This window comes from Peromyscus californicus, unplaced genomic scaffold (assembly GCF_007827085.1).
Source record: "Peromyscus californicus insignis strain IS unplaced genomic scaffold, ASM782708v3 Scaffold_4__1_contigs__length_199733344, whole genome shotgun sequence".
Taxonomy (NCBI): domain Eukaryota; kingdom Metazoa; phylum Chordata; class Mammalia; order Rodentia; family Cricetidae; genus Peromyscus; species Peromyscus californicus.
Window position 1 is genome coordinate 137,613,532 of NW_026294562.1, and position 25,142 is coordinate 137,638,673.

The window sequence follows — 25,142 nt, forward strand, 5'->3', positions numbered from 1 at the left end:
TACACCCACTCCAACAAAGCCACACCTCCTAACAGTGCCACTCCCTATGAAATTATTCAAACTACCACATGCAGTAAGAGTCTGTGGACAAAATATTGTAGACCAAGCAACTGGGAATAAAGGGTTTAAAATAATGTGATCCCCCCCTTAAGTTTTATTGAGGTATGACTGACAAGTATAAATCATAAGATATGATTTATAATTTATAAATATGATAACTTAGTTATAATTATAAATAAAAGTATAAATGCTGGAAATTTACAATGTGATGTTTTGATATATGTATACCTTGTTTTTGAGTCAGGTCTTGCTCAGTGATTGGCTGGCCTGGATGGTCAGTGAACTTTGGTGAGCTGCCTGTGCTCCCCAGAGCCACACCTAGGACTGATATGCCCAATCAGGCCTAACTGTTTTATATGTGTGCTGGGGGTCAGCACTCAGCACCTCGTGCTTGCAGGCGCTTTACGACTGGGCGAGCTCCCCGGCCTCAAGCTACTGTGTGCAGATATTTTTATTCAGAGTCTCGGGAAATCACAACTCTAGTTTGAGGTTTCTCTCCTTCAGGTCAGAAGGTACAACAGAGTTTCAGTCCTCTGACCTCCAGAATGTTTAATTTGTCATTCTTCCAATAAGGAAGGATTACTTTGCTTGAATAAACTACAATGCACCATTATCTATGAATAAACCTGTAAGGCACTTATAAACAAGAGGGTTAAAAACAGGAGTGCAAGAAACATGGTAATATAAAGAGTTAAAAGGGAGTAATGGAACAGGAACGGGAGGGGATATGGGGAGGGATAATTAACACTACAGGTCATATGGAGACCTACTCCTGTAGAAGTCTCTCTCTCTCTCTCTCTCTCTCACACACACACACACACACACACACACACACACACACACACACTCTTTCAACTCTGATGGGGGTGTATAGCTCAATGAAAAAACATTGCCTACCACATACAAAGATCTGGGTTTGATTTCCCGCATCACAACAGAACAAAACCCCTCTGATTCATGTATACTGCTCATGACTATTTCTTCACTTGGGGAATTTCTTTTCATATAATATAGAAATGGAAACGAAACAATAAATCTGTCTTTCAGCAACCTATTAACCAGTCCTGCCCCAATGCTATATACTATCACACACTCACACCCCATTTAAATGGAGTTACCCTATAATGGGGCAACAATGCCTCCATTTGATACACAGGGTAACAAATACAAGGCCCAGTGCCTACTGCAAAGAATGGGTTACCTCTTCGGAAGTAATTGGTCTAACGGATAGCATAGATTCTCCAAACTGCAAGCTACTGCCAATGCTCTTGGTTACCCTCCAGAACGCCTGTTGCTGATGACACCACGTAGCTCAGTGACAGACTGTGGAGAAACAAGCTGGTACTCACTGGAAGCTTCATCACAGTTGGCTATCTTTCAGATGCTGTAGGGGCTATGCACACTACTGGAGGAGTAAAGTAACCATCAGTCTGACCTAACTGTGAACCATGACAGCTACAATTGCCAGCCTGCCAAGCCACGCCCACTGGTGCAATAGCACAAATGTCATGAGAATAACCAACGACTTTCTGATTGGGTTTGAAGGCCCGCTTTACAAGTTGAGACCATACCTGACACCACTGTCAGTGAAATGGAAACTGTGGTTAGACAGGTCACATCCCCTAGGGGAGAACCTTCTACTCTCACTCCGCTAAATGGGCATAGTATTAAACTGACTGTTAATGACTTATCGGTATACCCATAGATTAGTGCCTCTCTCAACCCTCATCGGAGAAGCTTCTATTTAAGTATCTGGTGATTAACACAGGGACTTGAAACTGGTCACAGTACAGAAAATAAGAGCTCACTCAGTCCTAAATGGAACATATATATCACATCTCCTCCTCCTAAATGCAAGGATTACTGTGGGAGAGGGGGCAGAAGAGTGTAAGCCCCAGAAGCAGTGGATGACTACAAGGAACACAGCAGTGCAGCCTCACACATGAATCCAGAGCAGCTCTGACAGCATGCAAAAGACCTTCAAAAACTTAATCCAGACAGAATCCCAACATGGAAGGAGAGGCGGGCGTGAAGGCCCACCTCTAGCTGAGGAGCTATTGGCAACTGATAGCTGGTAAGAGAGGGAGAGTCCGTTTTCTTTGAGGGTATCTCCCTCGGTAGTTTGGCCACACTTCAGTGGTAGGCCACACATCCTCTTGCCTCTACCTCCTATATACAAAGGTTACAGGCATGTTCCTCCAGCCCGTAACTCATTTTTCACTCTGGAAAATCTACCACGAGGGGTATGGTTTCTTAAATGGTTGAAAGTATTCAAGTATTTTCTGACTCCTGACATCTTGATGGAGTTTGGCTGCTAGAGACTATTAGACACACACGACTATGCTTTTGGGTAAAGGAATATACATTACAGTCTTTCTGAGTTAAAATCTGTTGCTTATAACCCTCCAACTCTGACAGGGGTGTCTAGCTCAGTGACAGAGCACTTGTCTAGCATGCACAAAGCTCTGGGTTTGATCTCTGGCCACACAACAAAACAAAACTGCTCTGACTCATGTTTATGGTTTATGACCTTTTTTTTTTTTTTTTTTTTTTTTTTGGTTTTTCGAGACAGGGTTTCTCTGTGTAGCTTTGCGCCTTTCCTGGATCTCGCGCTGTAGCCCAGGCTGGCCTCGAACTCACAGAGATCCGCCTGCCTCTGCCTCCCGAGTGCTGGGATTAAAGGCGTGCGCCACCACCGCCCGGCGGTTTATGACCATTTTATCTCGTGAGGACTTTTCATATACCACAGAAATGAAAACTAAACAATAAATCTCCCTTTGAGCAACCTACAAACAACTGAGGCAATTCTATATGCCTCAGTTTCTAGGAACTCTCCATGTTTTGCCAACTGCTAGGATTCATCTTTAGTAGAGAACAGAACTGGATGGGTAAATTAGATTCTATCCTTTTCCAAGTACAGACCCACGGTTTTACTTCATTGTTGTATTTATCAATCGATGCTATTATGAAATTTTGCCAGATCTGCAGTCCTTCCAAACTCCATTGTGGAAGCCCAAATGCTGAAGTGGGAGGCCACAGTACGGTCACATGACTTTGCCTTTTGTCTACATGGCCATAAAATAAAAATAATGATAAAGGTACACTGAATACCTTGTGAGATTTAATCTTTACCATGACCCTATAGGTTGGATATTATGGCCTCCATTTTCAGAAATATGGAATCAGGCCTATAGAGACTAGGTGCTTTTCCTCAACATGACTTTAAGTGGCAAGGTAGAGCCTTGAGCCCAGGTTTGTCCGATATCAGAGGTGATACTGGGAAACTACTGTGCTTAACTCACTCCTCTCCAGCTCCTTTCCTTTCCTTTGTCTTTCTTGCTGGGGATCAAACCTGCGCTCTTGCATATGCTAGACAAGTACTGCACATGGGACTACACCCCGAGTCTTTGCAACCCTTTGCTTTACACTAAAAAAATTAATTATTATTTTATTTTTCAGATAGAGTTTCAGGTTGAAGGGATGCTAGCCCTCTTGAGCATGTGGCTCTGGCAGGCCTGGCCCTTCATCCCATTCTCTCTGCCTTGCTGAAAAACGTTAGGCTACCTTCCTAAAGCTACCCACCAAGGTCTAATCCCGTATTTGGCCACTTCTTCCCCCTGAGGCTGACAAGCGAAGTCCAGCAATCAGAAGGCCCTTTTGGCTCACCTAACTAACATGCACAATTCAAGTTAAACACCTCATCCTAACACAGGGTTGCCCCCTTTACCTTTATAAACCGCCATTTGCCTATGTGTCACATCTGTCTCCTCTCTATCCAGAGGCAGTCTGTTGTCCCTCCAGGACAAATATCCCTGCCCCTTTCCTTTGTCCCCTTCCCCTTCTCCCTTGTCCCCTATCATCCTAACGCATTCTAACACAGACCTCCCCTTTCTCTTCTTAAGACTGACACCTGCCAGGTCATTTGTTGCTGTTTTTCTGCCTGAGTCAGAAAGCAGCCACTTTAACTTCTCTTCCCCACTTAATAAAGGATGTCTGTGAAAGCAGGTGTTTGGGTGTGGTTTGTGCCTAATCTGGAGGTCTGGAAGGGAGCCCCTGATGCGTGGAGTGCCCTTCATTGGTGCCGAAATTGGGACTGGCCAGCAAACTCCCTTTTTCACGAGTTCCAATCCTCCTGGTGCCCAATTCTCTCACCCAACAGTGGCTGATTGGTAAGTCCCCAGACCCTGCTGCCCTAAACAGTCCCCAGGTTATCTATTGACAGCTGTCCAGTGTCAGGTGTCCCTCCTCTGTCCTATGGGATTGGGGAGACTGCACCAACCACAACTGTGATTCACTAGTTAAGGTGGACTCCCAGACTGGCACACATTCAGTCCAGTCTGGTTTGGGTAGGGGCTTCCCCCTTTACGTTTGGTGGCTGCACTGCGGGAATCTGATGTCTGCTCTGTACTGTCTGTGAAATCCTGTCGATAGGTCCCGGATTCACAGACCCACTGGGGTCACTCTCTTGGTGATGGAGCTTGGGTGATAACCCCCTCCCTCCCAGAGAATCTGTTCAGGGCCTCTCAATAAACAGGGGATGCCTTGACTCTCAACCTTTGGCCCACTGATCATCCACCACTGGTATTGGGTTCTGCATCATCCATTCTTACTGACTTGCCTTTGGGATGTCTCCTTCAGAATTTCAAAGGGTTAAAACTTTCAGACATCAAATCTCCTAAACTAATTCACTATAGTACCCAGGCTTGGCCCTATACCCATTAGATAATCAGTCTAATTGGCCACCTAACAGCTCTGGATCCTAACATTATTCAGGATCTTTACACCTTCTGTGAGTGCACAGGAAAATGGAAAGAGATCCTTTACCTCTCCACTTCTCTCCTGTCTGTTCCAAGCCCTCTGTATGACACCTACACTTGATGAACTTTTCCGAACTCTTCCGAACTTTGTAAACCTTTGCACCATTTTGGGTCCTATTTAACCCTCTGTGCACCGCAAGAATACTGACTGCTAGGCACTCTGCGCCCACTAGCTGCTGCCAGTCTCCACCCCCTTATCCTCTTCCTCCTTCTCCTCCTAACTTGCTTTCCCAACAATCCCCCTTGTCTGGCACCCTCCCCACTGCCCCTCCCCCACTTCCTCCACTCCATGTCCAGCCCCTGGTGCTACAGAACCCGGGCTAAGCCCACAGCTTCATAGGTCACAGTCCTCAGGCCCAACTTCAGCAGCTGTTACAGTCCCCTCTGGCCATAAGGTGCTGGAGTCTCCCCCTTCCTTCCAGCCCACCTGAGCACATCAGTACGGCATGGAGCATCAGCCTCTCCAACACTCCTTAACAACAGGTCACTCTTCTCCCTCCAGAAACTGCAGTTCCCTTAGGCCCAAGTCTGGGCACAGGGACTCCCTCTGGGCCTCTGGGCCTGTGTGATGTCCCTCTGATCCCTGCTGGAAGAACTACAGGTTCCCTAGGCCCATACAGGGCAACTGTGACCCTCCCCCACCCCTTCCCACTTCCTCCTCCCCCACTTGTTCCAGCTGTGCTGCTCCAACAGGCCCTCCCTCACTCCCAAAAGCCCCCTCTCTCAGCCAGTCACCACTCCCCCTCCCTTCCCAAAGCCAAATTCTTCACTGTTGATAACCTAGTAAACTGGACAATTCACAGCCTTGTGAGAACACCTCCCTCCACCAGGGTCCTTGCTGCTGCCACTTCCCCCCCTTAACCCTTCCCTGTGCTGACACTGCCTACATTATAAACTGTCACTGATCATAAAACGTACGTGTTAATTATCAGTTACCTCATAATCATACGCTTTAATATATTCATAACTATACTTACAGTAATGATTAATGACAGAAATAAACTTCATTTAGCCTCATATATGAGGCTTTGAAACTAGTAACTACAAAGTTTGTCTAATCCAGGTACACGTATCGATAATGGTCCTCAAACTCTTCAGAGATTTGCTAAATAAGACATTCCAAAATGTTTAATTAAAAAAAAAAAAGCTTTTCATAATAGAGAGACATGCCAGCTCCTGGCAGAACCCCTAATCTTCTCTAGGAAAGATGGATGGGCACAGAAGAACTCCTCCTGTAGCTTGCTTTAAATGTGGTAACCTTAACCACTGAGTGAAAAACTGTCCTTCACCTTTACTGCTGCCAAGACCCTGTCCAAACAGTGGACAAGCAGGACACTGGGGAGTTGATTACCCCACTTTGCTTAGACAAGGTAGGGTGCCCTTCTTTGTCGGGAAAGTCTATCGGATCTCCTGAGCTTGGCAGCCAAACAACCATGCTGCCCTGAGACCTCTGTCCCCAACAACCATGGAGGAACCTAGGATGACTGTTCAGGTATCCAGTACATCTCTGTCATTTCAATTGATGCAGAAATCATTTAAGTTATACTTCCTACTCAAATTTATCCTTCACAGATCTCTGACAACATCGATGATGAACTGTAGCTTTAACAACAACCAACACTCAGTCCATTTCATGTGTACAGTCGGCCTTGCTGGCAGGCCTCACACTAATAAAGATTTAAAGTTTCTAAAGGTTATAAAAAAAAAAAGAAAAGAAAACTAGACCAGTAAGTTATGTAGGTCAAGGAAAACGAATGATACAAGGTATGCAGGTCTAAGATAGTCATAAAGTTATGGCAATATGTATTAAGATCTAAAAATATAAAGGTTTAAGTCATGAAAGTTTGAGATGTAAAAGCTTAAGTTGTGATAAGAAAGTAATATAAGGTATATGAAAAGTTGTTTCAGATTTCTTTCCTTTTCTCTATGCCACTGTTGGCAGAATACACAATCAGTCCTCTAGACACTTCCAGATTCCTCCCTTAACTTGCTCCTTTCAAGACTTTTTTCTTATTCCCTAATGTCCTATTCTAGGACTGAGCTACTTGTCTCCGCCCAGATCCTCAATTTTTAATGTCATTAGTGTATGTCTGACAAGTAATACCTACTTTTTAAGAGAGACCTTGCTAAGAGAGAATATCTGATTTTGCCTTAGAAAATATTTGCAAAAAACAAAAACTTAAGATGAACTAAGACGGTGACTTATATTTGACCAGGTATATAGAAAACATATCAACAAGAAGTATTAGCAAAACTTCAGCGTTAGCTGTTAACCAGAAAATCATTTTAACTACTGTGCTCTGCCGAATCAGGAAGTGGTGGTACATGCCTTTAATCCTAGCATTTGGGAGGCAGAGACAGACAGATATTTGTGGGGTGTGTGTGTGTGTGTGTGTGTGTGTGTGTGTGTGTGTGTGTGTCTGTACTAAACTGATCATAAGGCAGCTATATCTATCTATTAAGATTACTTTTTTGTTTTTTCTTTTGCCTTGCCTTGGGGACTTGTTAGGACAGAAAAGGAATTTTGTGCCAGGCGGTGGTGGCGCACGCCTTTAATCCCAGCACTCGGGAGGCAGAGGCAGGAGGATCTCTGTGAGTTCGAGGACAGTCTGGGCTACAAAGTGAGTTCCAGGAAAAGGCGCAAAACTACACAGAGAAACCCTGTCTCGAAAAACCAAAAAAAAAAAAAAAAAGAAAGAAAAGAAAAGGAATTTTGTGATTGGCCAGAAGGGCTAGAGGGATTAAAAAAAAAAAAAAAAGCAAATTTAGTTTGAGCGCCGACTCTGAAAGATGACTAGCAGTGTCGGTTTCAGCAGATGAGCAGACCGAACTTTCCAGGCAGGAAGTATAATATTAACAAAAGTTCATTAACAAAAGTTCATTGCCCTGAATACCTTTTGAGCACGCTAGTTAAAGGATTTGTCACAAATGTAACGAAGGAACTCTGGAACGACATTGCCTTATATTTTCTTCCAAACAGAAAATCTCAGACTGAGGGCAGTAACTGCCACCAGAAAGGAAGAAAATAAAATGGAAGAAGAGAAGGGGAGACAGACAGAAAACTTGGCCCTCTGTCACTACGATTCTGCTGATGCAATAAAAGACATGGAGGTCAAAAGAACTCAAAGAACTTACAAATCCTTCTGAATGTTCCTTTCCTCTTTAAGTCAGATGAAAAATATAAGGGGGCAGGTGCGTAAAACATGCTAGGACTCGGAGAGACTTTTCAGGACTCGCCACTTCGTTGGTTTCTCCTGTCTCTTACAGCAGAGTCCCCTCCTGATTTACTGCTGTCCCAGCCTTGCCTGTGCTCCTGGGCAAGGTTACCTGTCGGGTCCACGTTTGCCAAGGGCAACCCAATAGCAGGGAGACGAACAATACGGAACTTCTGCGCTAAGGGAACGAAGCTCCCGGGAGCCCAGTGTTTCAGACCCAAGCCTTGGCCACCCGCGGCCTCCCGTCCAGCGCGACCTGCGCCCCGGCGCCCCTGACGATGCCCGGTATTCACCTGTAGCGCTCGCAGCCAACACGGCGGCCTTCACTATATGCTTCATCTCCTGAAGCAATGCGCTTGCTTGCACAGCGACCTAGTAGGGCAGAGTGGACTGGGAAGACGGGCAGGGGGCGGGGACTGAGGTCTGGGGGCGTGTTTAAAGCTTATGTGGGCGGGGAAAAACGGCCAGGGGCGGGGCGCGAGTCCAGGGGCGGAAACACCCTATTGGGGGCTGGGACATCCTGTCTGGGTCTTGACCTATGGCTGAAGAGAGCAGGGAAAATTCATGGGCAAGGGGCGGGGCATGAGGCCAGGGGCGGGGCCACAAGACCAGGGGTTTGACTGATGTCTACAGAGGGCGGGAAAAACGACGCAGTGACAGGGCGCGGGGCCGGGATCTTTGCGGATGCTGCGTGAAGCGAGCTGCTCTTCCGTTACTTTGAAATGCTTATTGGATCGATAGCAGAAACAGAAAGCAATCACTCGACATCACTTGTAGTTCTCTTAGAAATACAGAACAAGGCATTTGGAGAAAGAGCCAAGGCGCTTGGGACGACCAATAGCGCTTTTCGGTTTTCTGCCCCGCCTCCACGCATGCCCAATAGGAAGGTTCGCAGTGCTATAGGCACCGTCTGGATGCAGGGCCGGAACCTGTGCGTGGCGGAACCTTTGGCTCTGAGCTTCAGGTTGCGGAAGGTGCATGTTTGTCGCGCGGCTTCCGGCCGGCTCTCAGCATTCGCGTGGTGTCGTAGTTCACAGCTATGGCACCTCGCGTGACCCGCCGACAGACCCTGGAACGGTGTCTGAGGGAAATCAAGAAAGCCACCAGCCGACCCGAGTGTTTCCTCACGTAAGTTCAGATCCAGGCCTGGAAAAGCGGCCCGCATCGCACGGGTGCCGGGCGGGCAGGCGTTCGGCAACTTCTGAAAGACAGGAAGGGAAGTGCAGGTCCCTTAACCCCAATTTCAGACAGTTTTTATTCTCTTGGCCTGTCAAAAGTTTATTAGTGAAAGCCGGAGAGTGCATATCTCCTAGGTGTATGCTATTGAAATAAAGCTCAATTATTAGCGTCCAGAGAGACTTATGACGCGTGCTGCCTTATTGCGTGCTAATTGCACTTCTCAATGTGTGTCCTCAAGATACCCACCGCTTACCAGTCATTAAGCTTTATTGAAAGTACGTACTTGGTGCTTGTCAATTATGCACTTTCACGACTGAGTTTGAAAATTAGGGCAGACTTCTATCTTTCTTCCTAGCACTCGATTAAAGTCTGTAAAACTATGACTCAGATTTTTATTGCAAATCCATACTCTTTAGCATCACAGATTCACTGTGTCCAAACTAGAACCCCCCCCCATATACTCTTCTCTCCCCTGAAGTCATTTACCCATTCCTACTACCTAAGTTACCCTTACTGCCTCAGTAAATGACACTTCTGTCATTTTATTTATCCATAGTCAGATTGTCTACTTCCTGGGTGTCATCATTTTTCTCTATTTCTTGTATTTCCTCTGCCTGATTCGTTAGCATCCTGTGAATCCTGTCTACAGTATATTTAGACTTTGGTTCCTATTTGCCATACTCACTGTTGTGACTCCAACATAGACCTCTGACATCCTTTGGGAAGCTGCTTAAGTTTCCTCACACATCTACCATTATTATTAGTTCTCTTTCCAAATTGTAAGTCATCATTTCAGCCTTCCCCTTGCAGCTTTCTGTGTTCTCGTTATACTTAAAGTGACCCTGGTCTAGGTCCTGGTCCCGGCCCCTCCTCCCCCCATCCGAAATCTCAGGTTCATACTCTGCTTCTTTAATCACACTGTAGCTGTTTGGGTCTTGTTGTTCTTCACATTGCCTGAACTCTTATCTTTTCCAGGGAATATATTCTAAATGTTTCTTAGAACCGGAATACATGTTTCCAGATCTTTACTAGGTAGTCTCTTACCCGTAGGTCTCAATCTGTAGATCTTATCTCAGAGGTCATATCCTTAGAGAAATTTTCCCAGACTTACAGCCAAATGGTAATCACTCGTCAGGTGAGTAATAAAAAGTGTATATTATGTAGCAGGTTTGAGAATTCCTTTTGTTTTGTTTTTGGACACAGGATTTCTCTGTGTAACTTTGGCTGCCCTAGAACGCACCCTGTAGACCAGGCTGGCCTCGAACTCAGAGAGATCCACCTACCTCTCCCTCCTGAGTGCTGGGATTAAAGGTGTGCACCACTACCGCCCAGCTGCAGGTTTGAGAATTTGAGGCTGACTTAGTGGGTATCTCCAGGCAAGTAGATGAGTAGTGATTGTCCAGCCTACAACCTATGCAGCAAAGTCAGATACTTCTGGCTCACCAGCAAGATACACATTGTTGGGAGCCAGGGTCTTTACTTAAAATTGATGCTTCATTTACATTTTATTTTGCAAATAAGGTGTGTTTTTTATTTTTTCTTTTATTTCAGAATGCTTGATATTATTGTATATAATTCATCTCAATCTTCTTTCCCAATAGGATTCAAAATGGCCTAGCATCAAACTTCACTTCTCTAACAAAAGTTCTTTATGATTTTAATAAAATATTAGAGAATGGCCGAATCTCTGGAAGTCCTTTACAAAAACTTGAGATAAATAGTTTTGATGATGAGCAGATTTGGCAACAACTAGAATTGCAAAATGAACCAATCTTAGAATACTTCCAAAATGCAGTTAGTGAAACAATTGAGGATGAAGATCTCAGCCTTCTCCTAGAGAGTGAAGATCAGGAGTGTGAAGAGGAGGCCTCAGAGCTGGAGGTTGACAGCCAGGAGAACATAGAGACTGATGTGGAGGAGGAACAGCTGTCAGATGTGGGTAGTGATGTTCCTAAAGGGGGTGAGAGACCTAAAAGCTCAGGCAGATCTGACCCAAGGACAAGTCCCATTTTCAGTGATGAGGACTCCGACCTTGACTTTGATATTAGCAAATTGGAACAGCAGACCAAGATGCAAATCAAACCACCTGGAAAACCAAGAGAAAAGTCTGTAGTGGACGACAAATTCTTCAAACTCTCTGAAATGGAGAACTTTTTAGAAAAAGTAGAAAAAGAAGAGGAAAAAAGACCTAAGGATGAAGAGGAGGAGGAGGAGGAAGATATTGACCTTTTTGAAGACATTGATTCGGATGAAGATGAGGGAGGGCTGTTTGGACGCCAGAAAATTAAGGTAAGGTTTTAGGGAAAGAAACTTTTAAATGTCATATTTTCCTAGGGAGAGATTTAATGTGCCTCAAAATTCATTCGAGCACAAACGAAGTATTGAAGAAATTCATTAAATTTAAAAGCTAAGCAGTGGTGCAGGATGTAAACATTTTAAGTGGGAGGCAGAGGCAGGGAAATTATGTGTTCAAAACTAGCCTAGGCTAAGTGATGAGACCCTGCCTCAAAAAACACTCCTCCCATGCATCCCCCGAGTAAATATAAAAAAGAAAGAAATGGCTGAGAAACGCTTTTAACAATTATTATTTGGAGGATGGGTTTTTTTTTAATAATGGTAACTAGAAGTTTTGAGACATGAAATAGTATGCTTTTATTTATGTGTTATGAGTAGGTGTGTACTTCCTTTCAATTTATTAGGCTTCCATTGTGAGGTAGTTAATTAGTTGCTAGTTTCCCTAATAGCTAATTTTGCCTGGGGTAGTATTAAAGTTAGAAAGCAATTTGTATGTGTGTATAATATGCACAGGCACATGAGTGTTTTTATACAGTTTTCCATCTTTAAACTTTTCAAAAATGTTTTTTATTTTAGTCAAATAAAAGTTCCAGAAATCTGAAATACAAAGATTTTTTCGATCCAGTTGAAAGTGATGATGACATCACTAGTGTTGTTGATGATGAGCTGGGTTCAAACAAAGAGGAAGGATTTGCGGAGGAAGCAGAAGAAAGCATTTCTGAATCGTGAGCATTTCAAATCTTTCTTTAGTTTGTTAGCAGCAGTGGTCCAGTCATAGATGTAAAATATGTACTCAGAGTTGTCAAATACATAATAGAAGTTAGACTCTACATCTAGTAGAAGGTTCTCTGATATCAAACAGCTAGAAAAATGTCTCTGAATTTCAAGGGACATGGTGATTATTTAAAGAAGAAAATTTGCACCAGCAGTAGCAGTTAGCCTTTTATATTATAAGTAAGGACCTTGCAATTGGGTTTTGAGCTAATAAAACATTGTCTTTGGTTTTTTGGTTTGGTTTGGTTTGATTTTTTTTGTTTGTATGTTTGGTTGGTTGTTTTTTGTTTGTTTGTTTGTTTGTTTTTCTGAGACAGGGTTTCTCTCTGTAGCCCTGGTTGTCCTGAAACTCACTCTGTAGACCGGGCTGGCCTGGAACTAAATTCACCTGCCTCTGCCTCCCTAGTGCTGGGATTAAAGGCATGTACCACTGCCACCACTCCTCCCCCCCATTATTTTATTAAAAAGTTTTTTTTAAGTTTATTTTATGTGTATGAGTTTTTGTTTACATGTATGTCTGCTCACCAAGTGTGTGTTTGGTGCCTGCAGAGGCCACAAGAAGGGGTCAGATCCCCTGGGACTGGACATACCAAGGCACTGGATGGTTGTGAGTTCCATGTGGGTGCTGGGCATTGAGTCCAGGTCTTCTGGAAGAGCAGCCAGTGCTCTTAGCCATCTCTCCAGCTCCTATTGTTATCTTTAAGTAAGCGTTTTGTATCGTGAGTTGATGAATAATGTATTCCCTGTATTAATGCTTTCCATTCTGTTTCTACATAGCAACCATTTCACCTAAAGATCGATTCCTTAGCCAGGTGTGATGGCTCATGCCTTTGATCACAGTACTTGGGAGGCAGAGGCAGGAGGATTTCTGTGAGTTTTAGGGTAGCCTAGTCTATTAAGGGAGTTGAGCCAGTGAGATGGTGACTTAGTAGATGAAAGTACTTGCCATGCAGCCTGGTGACCTAAGTTTGATCCGCTAAACCCACAAGTTTTTCTCTGACCTCCACGTGCATGTTGTGGTACATATATCGCCCACACATGTCATGCATACAAAATAATAATAAATAAATTAAAGTTAAAAAAAAAAAAAAGAATTCCGGGGTCTGGAGAGATGGCTCAGAGGTTAAGAGCATTGGCTGCTCTTCCAGAGGTCCTGAGTTCAATTCCCAACAACCACATGGTGGCTCACAACCATCTATAATGAGATCTGGTGCCCTCTTCTGGCCTGCAGGCATACATGCAGACAGAACATGGTATACATAAAAATAAATAAATCTTAAAAAAACAAAAATATTAAAAAAAAAAAGAATTCCTTTTGTTCCTTGGAGCCTTAGCTACCCTGGGAGTTCTGAATATTGAATGGCATTAGGTGTTAAAAAGTACTTTATCATCAGAATATTTATTTTTGTATTCATAGTGGTTTTTTTAGTGTTCTCCCTTTGATAACCGTCTTGCTGTTGTAGGGATGAAGATAACGACCTGGAAGAAAGTGAGGATGGTAAGCAACATAAAGAAGGCTTGAAAAGAGTGACCTTTGCTTTGCCAGAGGATGAGGATGAAGATACAAGTCCCTTAGCTGTAAAACAAGAATCTGATGAAGTCAAATCCTCTTTTGAAAAGAGACAGGAGAAGGTAATTCCTAGGAATTCTGTTATATATTCAACATGGTGGAAACTCACTAACCTACTCTTTTAAAAACAAAGGCCTTGCTCACTAAAGATTATGTATACTGAGCTAGGTATTGTGCATTCCTGTAAATCCAGTCTTGGGAGGTTGAGGTAGGAGTATTGTATCCAGTTCAAGGACAACGTGAGCTACATAGTGAGCCTCAAACCTGCCTGGGCTATGTAGCCTACCCTCTCTCATTAAAAAAAGAAAAACCTGCCAGGCGGTGGTGGCACATGCCTTTAATCCCAGCATTTGAGAGGCAGAGCCCGGTGGATCTCTGTGAGTTCAAGGCCAGCCTGATCTACAGAACGAGATCCAGGACAGGCACCAAAGCTACACAGAGAAACCCTGTCTCGAAAAAACAAACAAAAAAAAAAAAAAGAAAGAAAGAAAAAATGTCCTGCATATACTGTATATAGATATCACATGAAGAGCATCTTATAATTTGTATAAGTTGTGCCTCCATTTCCTAGCCCGTAGCATTAATTTTGGAGCCAGATTTGTGAAATCTTTTTTCTCTGTGCTTGTTTTCCTGTCTGGGATGCTTCTGCTCAGTCATCCTGTGACCCTCTTTTAACTGTTTCAGCTGCTGCAGGAGGTATGTCTCCTAAATGAATGCCTGACAGATGATGGGCAACTTGATTTTAGTAACTTTAACTTGGCTCTTGTCCTTTGGGTCTGTCATTTATTCATGTTAGAATTACATCACACAGAAATGAGAGCAAGTAGAAAGTGAAATATCAAGATTACCTAAAGAATTGTTTTTCAAAAGCAATTCGAATTAAGTTCAGGATTGTCACTGTGTCCCTAGAAGAGATAGGAAGTCTAGAAGCAATAACTTTATCTTTTTTTTTGTTTGTTTGTTTTTTGTTTTTGTTTTTTTGTTTTTTTCAAGACAGGGTTTCTCTGTGTAGCTTTGGTGCCTGTCCTGGATCTCGCTCTGTAGACCAGGCTGGCCTCGAACTCACAAAGATCCTCCTGGCTCTGCCTCCCAAGTGCTGGGATTAAAGGCGTGCACCACCACCGCCTGGCGGCAATAACTTTATAAGGAGTTACTACCCTAGTGTCTTCCCACCACCGACCACCCAAACATATTTGGTTTCACCGAGGAATTATGCAAACCTTCAAGAAATAAATAATGTAATGTTTAGTTGATGCCCACATATAAAAAGTAAAGCAGAATTTATAGACAGGACTAACTATATCTGACTCATGTAAACGTGTAAATATCCACATTGTCTAGCCTCATTCTTGGGTAGTGGTACACAAATCCAAAATAATGAGAGCAATGCCACCAAATCAGATGAGCCTCAATTGTTTAATTCAGTATAAGGTAATCAAGCATAATTCTCGACTTCAGAGATGGAGCTCCATGGATGTCAAGGAGATTTAACCATATTTTATTCATTTTTTTTTAATTCAGTGAACTGCAAATACATCAGGTCCAAAGCTGCTGTCATGGTTACTGGCCAGATTCTAGAAACATCTTTTTAACAAGAATTAGACAAAATGTCCACTGTGACCTACCATCTGTTTTAGACTTGTCAGTGTGGCATCAAAAGCAAAAGCTGAGGAAGGCTACAGTGAAAGTGTTGTTCCTTGCAGGGGATCCTGGGCAGACCTAACAAGTGAGCAGAAGGGCGGGTGGGAAAACAGGAGGACTCCAAGATAAAACCGGCCTTGTGTCTGCTGGTGGCTCTAAGATTGTTTGTTACAGGAGAGATGAGACATTCGGGTGCAGAGCCAAGAGCCAGGCTCCATCAAAGCGAATATTCCAGACAAGATTCACTTTAGGATGTTGTAATAATTAAGCATGCTAGTGGCTTGTGCAGATTTAGATCATTTGAATAGAACAGAGCCCCCAAATAGACCTAGTGCTTCTGGAGAGCTTGGTACATTAGTAAGTATAGCACTTCAAAATAACTGCTGTCTTATTTCCTAGATGAATGAGAAAATCGCATCTTTGGAAAAAGAGTTGTTGGAAAAAAAGCCTTGGCAGCTTCAAGGGGAAGTGACGGCACAGAAGCGGCCAGAGAACAGCCTGCTGGAGGAGACGCTCCACTTTGACCATGCTGTCAGGATGGGTATGGTGCCTCCTGTGCTTCTGCAGCTGCCTTCCTCTGGGCTTTTTCTGTAGTTCCAGTTCAGAAAGATTCTGAGTCATGTCTGTTTTCTTCCTGCTTTTTGTTGTAACAACTTGCAACCATACAGAAAAGTGTAGTGGATATCTGTATGCCATTTAACTGAATTCACCAGTTGGTAACAGTTTACAGTCTTTGCCTTAGGTCTCCAGTGTATGCCTCTCCCCCATCATTAAAAATGAATTGTCAGGGGCTGGGGAGATGGCTCAGTGGGTAAAGTTCTTGCTCTGCAAGCATGTGGACCCAAGTTGGGATTCCCCAGCACCCACACAAACAGATCCTGTAATCTTAGCACTGAGGAAGCAGAGATGGGAGAATGGCTGGAGATTACTGACCAGTTAGTATAGGGGAATTGATGTCTGTAGGTTCGGTTAGAGGCCCTGCCTCAAAAAATAAGGTGGAGGGCATTCAAGCAAGGTCCCAGCCTCGACCTCTGGCCTACACATGACACATATGCAAGTGTGCACATGCGTGTACTCACTCAGAAGAACAGCTGCCAATATCTTGACACTTAACTGCTAAGGAGGGTGTCCCAGGGCATTGGGATGGAAATGTTGTCCTTTACCATCTCCATTCAAGTTTACAGCTATAGCTCAGTTGGTGGAATGCTTGCCTAGAATGCTTGAATTCCTGGATATGACCCCTTGTATTGCAGAAAGCAGGCATGGTGGCCTATCTTAACACACGAGAGGTTGAGGCAGAAGGATCAGAATTTCAGTCATCTTCAGGTTACTTGGCAGGTTTGAGACCAGCTTGGGCTGTATGAGACCCTGTTTCAGTACACACGCACACACACGCGCGCGCACACACACACACACACACACACACACACACACACACACACACACACACAAACACACGGAGTTCTGCATTTGAACCTTTTCCTTCCTTCCTTTCTTTCTTCCTTCCTTCCTTCCTTCCTTCCTTCCTTCCTTCCTTCCTTTTTTAATAGATATTTTCTGCATAGCTCTGTCTTGAAACTCACTCTGGAGACCAGGTTGGCCTTTAACTCAGATCCGCCTGCCTCTACACTTAAAGGCGTGTGCCATCACACCCAGCTTTGAACTTAATGGATACAAAAAAGAACTTGCTTAGATAGTCAGGGTTTCCAGTTTAATTGTGAACAAGTCAGTGTACTGTGACAGGGTGCAGGCCTAGAAACAGAATACTATAAGAAATTCTCCACTGTCTGATTTAGAAGGTGTAGGGTTGGCCTGAGAACTTGTATTTTTAGTAAGTTCCAAGGTGCTGCTTATGTTGTGAGTCCAACAAGGGTTTGAGAATCCCTGGTCTGACGTGCATTTTTCTAACAAACACTTTATGTTTCTTTTAGCCCCTGTAATCACAGAGGAAACTACCCTCCATCTAGAAGATATCATTAAACAGAGGATAAGAGATCAGGTCAGTAAGAATGGAGTGGATTTTAATTTAATTCTCACTGTAATATTTAGAAATAATGCTTTCTTAATTTTTATTTGATCCTCTTGACTTTAAAGCCCTGACACTGGACACAGGGATTTTTGCCTTCACTGTAGGACATAGCTCTTTGTTCATACCCAAGAAAGTAAGGTGCCTGATGGGAACGGTGGCCAGGGCCATTGCTAGTACTGTCTGTTCTGAGTCTTGTTGACTGGGTGGTAATAGGGCTTATGATGGACATCTGGCTTGCTGTGGTCAAACCCATGACCCTTCCTCTGTCTGGGCACAGTATCTGCTCTAATAAATCAAGGGTGGATCTTTTTAGATGTTAATGGCCCAGCAAAGAATTTTTGGGAGTTGATCTGGTTTTGTAAGCTTAGAATAAAAACAGGCATTATATAATAAGTATATGACACTTATCTTACTAGAGATGCTTCCTTAATGTGTCGAAAATGGAGGAGCAAGAGCAGAGGGTTCGATATGAGAGGATCTGAGAGGATCTTAAAATTTGGAATGAAGTACAGAACCTAGGTTAATTTAATCACATAGTAAGGTGGGCTGAAGAAATGGCTCTTAAATAAAATAATCTAAGGGCTGGTGGTGTGGCTCTGGTAGAGCTCTTGCTTGGCATATGCGAGGCTCTGGTTCAATTCCTAGCAAATGGTTACAAGGAAATTAAAGTGGGTAGTAAGAGAAAGACTAATTTTAAAATAAAGACAGAAGGATATTTGGGCTACTGTCCTCTTTGCTCTTCATCATGCTTTATTATTTGCTACTTGAGAAGAAAAAAAATCACTTTTTTTTTTCTTTTGAGAGAGGGTCTCACTGTGTAGCCCTGGCTGTGTAGACCAGGCTTGTTTAGAACTCACAGATCTACCTACCTCTGCCTCTAAAGTTCCAGGATTAAGGTGTAGGCCATCGGATCTAACACTTTTTTAGTTAGTATTATTATTATTGAGACAGGGTTTCACGTGCCCATAGATGGCCCTGGAACTCACTAAATAGCCTGAGATGACCTTGAACTTCTGATACTCCTGCTTCAACCTTTCAAGTACTGGTATTGTGGGTATAGACTACCATGCCCTGTTTATGTGGGGCTGAGGGTGAACCCAAGGCTTTATGCATGCCAGACAAGCATTCTACCACCTGAGCTGTGTCCCCGCCCCAGATAATCACTTTTGAAGTTGAAAATTAATTTCTTTACTATAGTTCTTACGGAGCATGGAAATCAATGTTGGAGTCTATGAACATATTTGCATTTCAGGCTTGGGATGATGTAGAACGAAAAGAAAAACCCAAAGAGGATGCGTATGAATATAAGAAGCGTTTAACGTTAGACCATGAGAAGAGCAAGCTGAGCCTTGCTGAGATTTATGAGCAGGAGTATATCAAACTTAACCAGGTAAGCTGACCTCCAAGGCCAGGCTGTGACTACTAAAGGGTAGAAGAGGAGAAGCAGATCTTCAGTCAGTCCTGATCTAATCCAGCTCTCAGATACCTGTGCAACAGCACATGCTGGGAGCAGAGGGCTCTAATGTTCCCCTGAATGCAAGGGAGGTGGGGCTTGCTCTGTAAAGAGCATTGGCAATCTTAATTTGTATAATCAGCTATTGACTTTCCAGCAGTTATTTTACGGTATTGTTATTCTAAAATCATATTTATTGGTATTTGAAGTAATTGATGTATTTTATATCTTTATGAAATGATCTTGATCTTTAGGCTGTTTTTCTTTTCTTAAATTCTAAAATGAATCTAGTTAAATAGCAGGACAAGTACATATCCTGGGAAGACTTCTTTCTTCACCCTGGGTTTACTGGGATGAGCGTTGATGACATGTCATCTGACCTGGGACCCAGGCACAGAGCCAGTAACTTCTTACTCCTGTGCCCCCACCCCACCCCCTCCCCTGCCTCTGCCTCCGGCTTAATTATAAAGAACAAAAGCCAGCAAACGAAAGCCCATGTTAGCCTTTCACAGTGCACACTGGGGGCCAAGGGAAGAACAAATAAAAAATTACCTGACTCTATAGAATTTAATGGGTGTCGTTTCCATATTAGTGTGATTAATCTGAATAAATCTTGAACAGATTACATTCATATAACATAAAAAACATTTTTTGACACAAACAGTGTCAGACAAGATGGTGCACTCCTAAAATCCTAGAGCTCAGAAGACTCATAAGAAGGATGATCACATTTTGAGTTGGTTCTGTGCTACACAGTGAGACTGTCTTGAAAAACCAAAACTAAGTAAATGAATAACTCAGAAGCACCTGTTGTAGTTTTTCTCTGTAGTTCCCAATCCTTGCTCACCAATCTGCCGCTTCCTATCCCTTCCCCTCTGCTATCTTACACTCGAGTTCTGTGAATTTGCCTGTTTTGGACATTTTGTATAAATAAAGTCACACACTGTGTGACTTTCATTTTGCATTATGTCTTTATGTTGGCAGCATATGTCAGCCCTTCGTTCCTATTTTCTTGTTGGGTAATGTTCCGTTTATATATGTCCATGGTTTCTTGATTATTCTTCAGTTGATGAGCATGGAAACTTTTCCCACCTTCTGGATATAGTAAATCCTACTGTGTGTGTGTGTGTGTGTGTGTGTGTGTGTGTGTGTGTGTGTGTGTGTGTGTGTGTGTGCGCGCGCGCACGCGCGCGCGCGCACATAAGTTTATCTACTTTAGTGTCCTTGGGTTTGTGTCAGGAGGGAAATGCTCTTTAACCTTCTGTGAACTGCCAAGCTTGCTGCCATTGTGGCTACATTATTTTACTTTGCTACCAGTAATTGCCAGGGTTCAAATTTCCTCTTCCTCACTAAAATTTGTTAATTTTCCTTCAATTTAGTGATCCTACTGTGGGTAGCTTAACCTTTGGTGGAAAATACCCAAGGACTTAAAAGTATTAGTTCTTAATGTCAGAGGTAATGGGTACTAAAATGTGCGCCCCTTGTGGTCTTTGCTAGGCATTGGCAGCATTATGTGCTGATACCTTTAATTTTCCTTTTGGAACCTTCTTCTCTCCTTCCTTTTTAAAACAAAGTAACACTATGTAACCCAAACTGGTCTTGAGCTCCCAGTACTCCTGCCTCAGCCCAGAGGGTTGGGAATTACTGGTAGCACTGGCATCCCTGGCTGGGGTGTTTTTGTTTTTGTTTGAGACAAGATCTCACTATGTAGTCCTGTCTGACCCCAAGCTCACAGAGATCTGCCTGCCTCTGCCTCTCAAGTACTGGAATTAAAGGATTGTGCCACCACGTTGAGCTGGAATGCTGCTGGATAGTTAAAGTTGTGGTTCTGAGAAACTAAGGGTACTCTCATTGCCTATAACGTTTTATCTGTGGTCCACTATTAAACTCCTTCATCTGATACTGACCTTACTCACTTAGCAAAAAACTGAAGAAGAAGAAAATCCAGAGCATGTAGAAATTCAGAAGATGATGGATTCTCTCTTCCTAAAATTGGATGCCCTATCAAACTTCCACTTCATCCCCAAACCGGTATGTGAATTAACCGTTCAGTGTAAAAAACAGCATATGTAAACTTAATAGCTCTGAGCTCTGGGGAGTCCCGCTTTTCAGTTTGTATGAAGTTACAGCAGGGCTTCTGTAAGTGAGGCTCACTTGGTTTCTGGGTTAATTCTGCCTTCTGTCCTGCTTCACCCCGATCTCCAGCAGGCCCCTCCCTGGTCACCTTCAGTTCTGAGCCTCAGTGGTTCCTCCTCTCCTGACCCTGTCAGTTGTGTTTAATTGTGTGATGGTGTCTGTCTCTCATGTTGATTGATGCCTGCTGCAAGTCATGTTAGGTCCTTTGTTTACATCACTTTCACTGCCCAAAACACTAAGGTGTTTTTACTGGTTTGCACATGAGCAAACTGAAGCTTGGAATGTGGGAGGGCAGAGCTAACACTGGGCCCATGTGCTCTGCCCTGCTTACTGTGTTCTGTCCAGTGCCAGGCTTCTCAGCCCCCTTTCCAGTCTGAGTCCTTCCTAGGATGACTGAGAATCTCGTGACTCCCTGAAACTCCGTCTACTTATGAAACAGGCTGCACCCACCTGCCAGTGTTTTTCATGTGTTGCCCTTTGGTGTCTCTTGTGAAGGTGTTTAAATGTTATGAACTAAAGACCGGTCTAGATGTCAGAAGCATGCAGAGGCTGAAGGAAAACATCAGGTGTTTTCCTCTGTTGCTCCTTTTGATACAAGGTCTCTTCATTGATTGAGTCTGAAGGTCACTGTTTCAGATAGACTGATTTGTCAGTGAGCCTCCAGATTCTGCCTGTCTCCCCTTCCCCAGTGCTGGACGTAACAGGCATGTGCAGATATGCCCACTTCTTTAATGGAGACTGGTGATTTGAATTTAGATCCTCCATCTTTTGTAGTAAGCACCTAGCCTAGCAAACCATTTCCCTGGCCTCTGTTTTTGCCTCGGTTTAAAAGATGTTCTTGTTTTGCATTTAACTTTTCAGCAATGCCCATGGCTGTTATAGGTTCCTCTCATGTTTTTCTTATATCCGAGTCTCTGTGGGCACGAACTGTTCACCAGCTGCCATGTTGTATTGTGTCTTAAGATTGCCTCTCTGTTTCTGTTTGATTGTGGGGGAGCACAGAATTTCTCATGAATATCTAAACAGTGGCCCAGTTGAAAGAGATTTTTTTGTTCACATTCCATATTTTCTTGCTTAGACTCTAGGATCCTGTCCTATTTCTCGTGTTTTTGCTCTTTTGACATTTCCCTGGAACATTGTCCTCTGGGTGTGGCTTGAACACTGTTATCTTGAAATGACAGTCGCTGTGATTACCAATACAGCTCCTCACGAGATTGGGTTCATTAACATTCCCTCATGTACATTATTTTAGTTTTCACAAACAGTTTATACCATTTCATGCTAATATATAAAGATAGGTTTCCAGTAGTTTTTTTTGATTGTTTATCAAATAATCTATATTTTTCTCATAAGCATTTTTTCATATATTTCTTCAGAGAGCTTAGATTTTTCCATAACAAAAGGCAAGATGATAATAAGTCGATATATTTTATTAAGTAGATGGGATTGCATGGGAATGCCCCCATAGGTGACATGGAGCAGTATCTTACTGCATCAGAAACGTAGACCTCTGGAGCTGTAAATGCTATTGGAATGGTCTGATGCTGCCTGTTGTCAGGACTGTCATCCAGTCAGCACAGTAATGGTTTGGTTTGGTTTTCAGTGTGTGTGGGTTTTTACAAATACATCAAGGCTGGGCGAGGTAACCCAGTAGGAGGAAAAGGGTTCTAAGAGCAGGCGAAAGTCAGAGACACCCCACTCCCACTGTCAGGAGTCCCCCCAAAACACCAAGCCAACAACCATAACATATATGCAGAGGAAGGCAACTCCATAAAGAACTTCTTGGATGATGTTTGCTCCGTTTCCTTCTCTCCGCTAAATGCCTTATCTCTTTTCTAGCCTGTTCCTGAAATTAAAGTTGTATCGAATCTGCCAGCCATAACCATGGAGGAAGTAGCCCCAGTGAGTGTCAGTGATGCAGCCCTGCTGGCCCCAGAGGAAATCAAGGTAAGAAGCTAGGTGGAAATGTTTAGTAACTGCAAGTAAGGTCATTGTACCCAACTGCAGATTGAAACTAATCAGTCAAGAAAACTGAATCTGTATTGAACATGTGCAGACTTTACAACAGCTGTGTGTGTGTAGTGTTTTCATTGTCCCAGGGCTTCATGGGATCCATGCACAATTTGAAGAGTATGGAAGCATGGATGTAGGTGATATACATAGTTCATTTTATATACAAGATTGAGCATGTGGGAACTTGGGGTGTGTGCAGGGTCCTAGAATTGATCCTCTGTGACTATGGATGCCTACCTAGTGAGAGGAATGATTAGTTATAGAGTGTACTTAAAAAAAACTCTTGTGTATTCAGACAGATATGAGGATTATTACAAATGTTTTCAAGTACCTGTTTCAGTCCTGTGAAAATCCTGTAATACTTTAGTGTTTGCCCATCTCCACACTGATTTTGTCCATAATAATCATAAAGTGCAGTGTAGTGCTTATCAGAATTGAAGTCTAGACTCCAGTAGACCACTTGGACACTGGAACACATTGGTTATACCAGGTGCTGGCATCCTCTGACCCCTGAACATGGAAATTCATGCCATACAGAAACTGGCTCTGGCAGGCCCGTGTTCTCCATTGGAGTGGCATCCGGGTCTTTCTGTCTCACCTGCTTTGTTACATGTACAGCCAGCACTTCTGTCAGAACTTCTGCCATCTTGTGCCAGTGATAACCTGGCACCATGCGCTGATAGCCCAGGAGAAATGAGGATGTCACTCTTCTCTGGAGACAAGGTTCCCTGCTTCCTCTCTTCAGTGATCTCCAGGACCCCTCCCCCCCATCCAAACCCAGGGGCTGCCATTCACAGCTTAGAGTCAAGGCTGAGTCAGACATGTCCTGTGACCCGTGTTGGAGAGTACCTGTTGGCCAGTACTGTGAGCCTGAGTGCCTAGTTCTCTGTTTCCTTCGTGAGTTCATTTGGGGCTGAACTCCCTCGGAGTTAGTTCTGGCAAAGAACAAAGTATAGGCTGTAAAGTTACCAGAGCTCCTTGGATCCAAACAGGGCTTGCTCTGCATCCTCGCACACTGTGCCACAGGCATCCTCCAGCCATTGGCCACTGTGTGCATGCTCATCTTCTCATCCCTCGGCAGATGTTAGACTGGGATAACCAGTACGGTGGTTGTTTAGGGTTTTTGTTTATTTGGTGGGTTTGTTTTGTTTTGTTTTTCTTCTTAATAGGAGAAAAATAAAGCTGGAGATCTAAAAACAGCTGCTGAGAAGACAGCTACAGACAAGAAACGAGAGCGCAGGAAAAAGAAGTATCAGAAGCGTTTGAAAATAAAGGAAAAGGAGAAGCGGAGAAAATTGCTTGAAAAGAGGAACCCAGATCAGCCTGGGAAGTCCACCAGAGCGGCAGCTGCAGAGAAGCTGAAACAGTTGACCAAAACAGGCAAAGTGTCCTTGTTAAAGGTAAGTAGGGAGAGGCGCCTGTTGGGGGACTTCATGGCACGCATTGGATTGTCTCAACTAGGGTGTCAGAGCTGCCTCTGGGTTCTGGAGCACCCTGCTCAGCGGTGGCCTCAGCACCCTCCAGACTTGCTGTAGACCTTTGCAGCGACAGGCCTGGCAGCAAGTTTCCTTCTCCTCTCTTTTCCCTGAGATACAGGGTGTTGTGATAATGGTTGGGTTTTTGCAGTGGATTTTCATGTTTGTGCATCTGTTCATTGTTGTGATCATAATGTACTGTAGGCTTTGGGTTTTCTCACATAAGCATGTTTTGTAACATCTCTGTTTTGTTTTCACTGCAGGATGAACGGAAAGATAAGCCCTTAAAGTCATCTCAGGCTTTCTTTTCTAAATTGCAAGATCAAGTAAAAATGCAGATTAATGATGCAAAACAACCAGGAAAGATAAAGAAGAAAAAGCAGGACATTTCTGTTCATAAATTAAAGCTGTAATATATTTGAATTAATGTATAAATCTGTAAGTTTCTGTCATTGTTCTATTTTATAATAAATTCTTGAGATCTA

General features: G+C 43.4%; 2 protein-coding genes across 3 annotated transcripts in view; one reads left to right on the forward strand and one right to left on the reverse strand.

The window, feature by feature from the left end:
• Positions 1 to 8,526, reverse strand: part of Mcee (methylmalonyl-CoA epimerase) — a 28,206-nt gene extending 19,680 nt beyond the window's left edge. The window contains exon 1 of one of the 2 annotated variants that reach the window (XM_052762623.1): positions 8,386 to 8,526. In XM_052762623.1, the coding sequence (XP_052618583.1) occupies positions 8,386 to 8,431 (46 nt within the window). In that variant the 5' untranslated portion in view covers positions 8,432 to 8,526. The remainder of the gene's footprint in view (positions 1 to 8,385) is intronic. The other variant, XM_052762624.1, reaches the window with a different exon arrangement.
• A 253-nt stretch (positions 8,527 to 8,779) lies between these two features.
• On the forward strand, positions 8,780 to 25,142 carry Mphosph10 (M-phase phosphoprotein 10). Its single transcript, XM_052712499.1, has 11 exons — positions 8,780 to 9,220; positions 10,873 to 11,560; positions 12,143 to 12,291; positions 13,804 to 13,972; positions 15,951 to 16,092; positions 17,483 to 17,550; positions 18,833 to 18,970; positions 20,954 to 21,064; positions 23,009 to 23,116; positions 24,352 to 24,582; positions 24,921 to 25,142. The coding sequence occupies exons 1-11, from the start codon at positions 9,132 to 9,134 to the stop codon at positions 25,068 to 25,070; spliced, it is 2,043 nt and encodes a 680-aa protein (XP_052568459.1). The 5' UTR covers positions 8,780 to 9,131; the 3' UTR covers positions 25,071 to 25,142.

Excerpts from the sequence above, each read along its gene's own strand:
- Mphosph10 (XM_052712499.1), top strand. The coding sequence starts at position 9,132 with ATGGCACCTCGCGTGACCCGCCGACAGACCCTGGAACGGTGTCTGAGG. Across the intron at positions 9,221-10,872 it reads CGACCCGAGTGTTTCCTCAC|GATTCAAAATGGCCTAGCAT; the intron begins GTAAGTTCAGAT and ends CTTTCCCAATAG. Across the intron at positions 17,551-18,832 it reads AACAGAGGATAAGAGATCAG|GCTTGGGATGATGTAGAACG; the intron begins GTCAGTAAGAAT and ends TTTGCATTTCAG.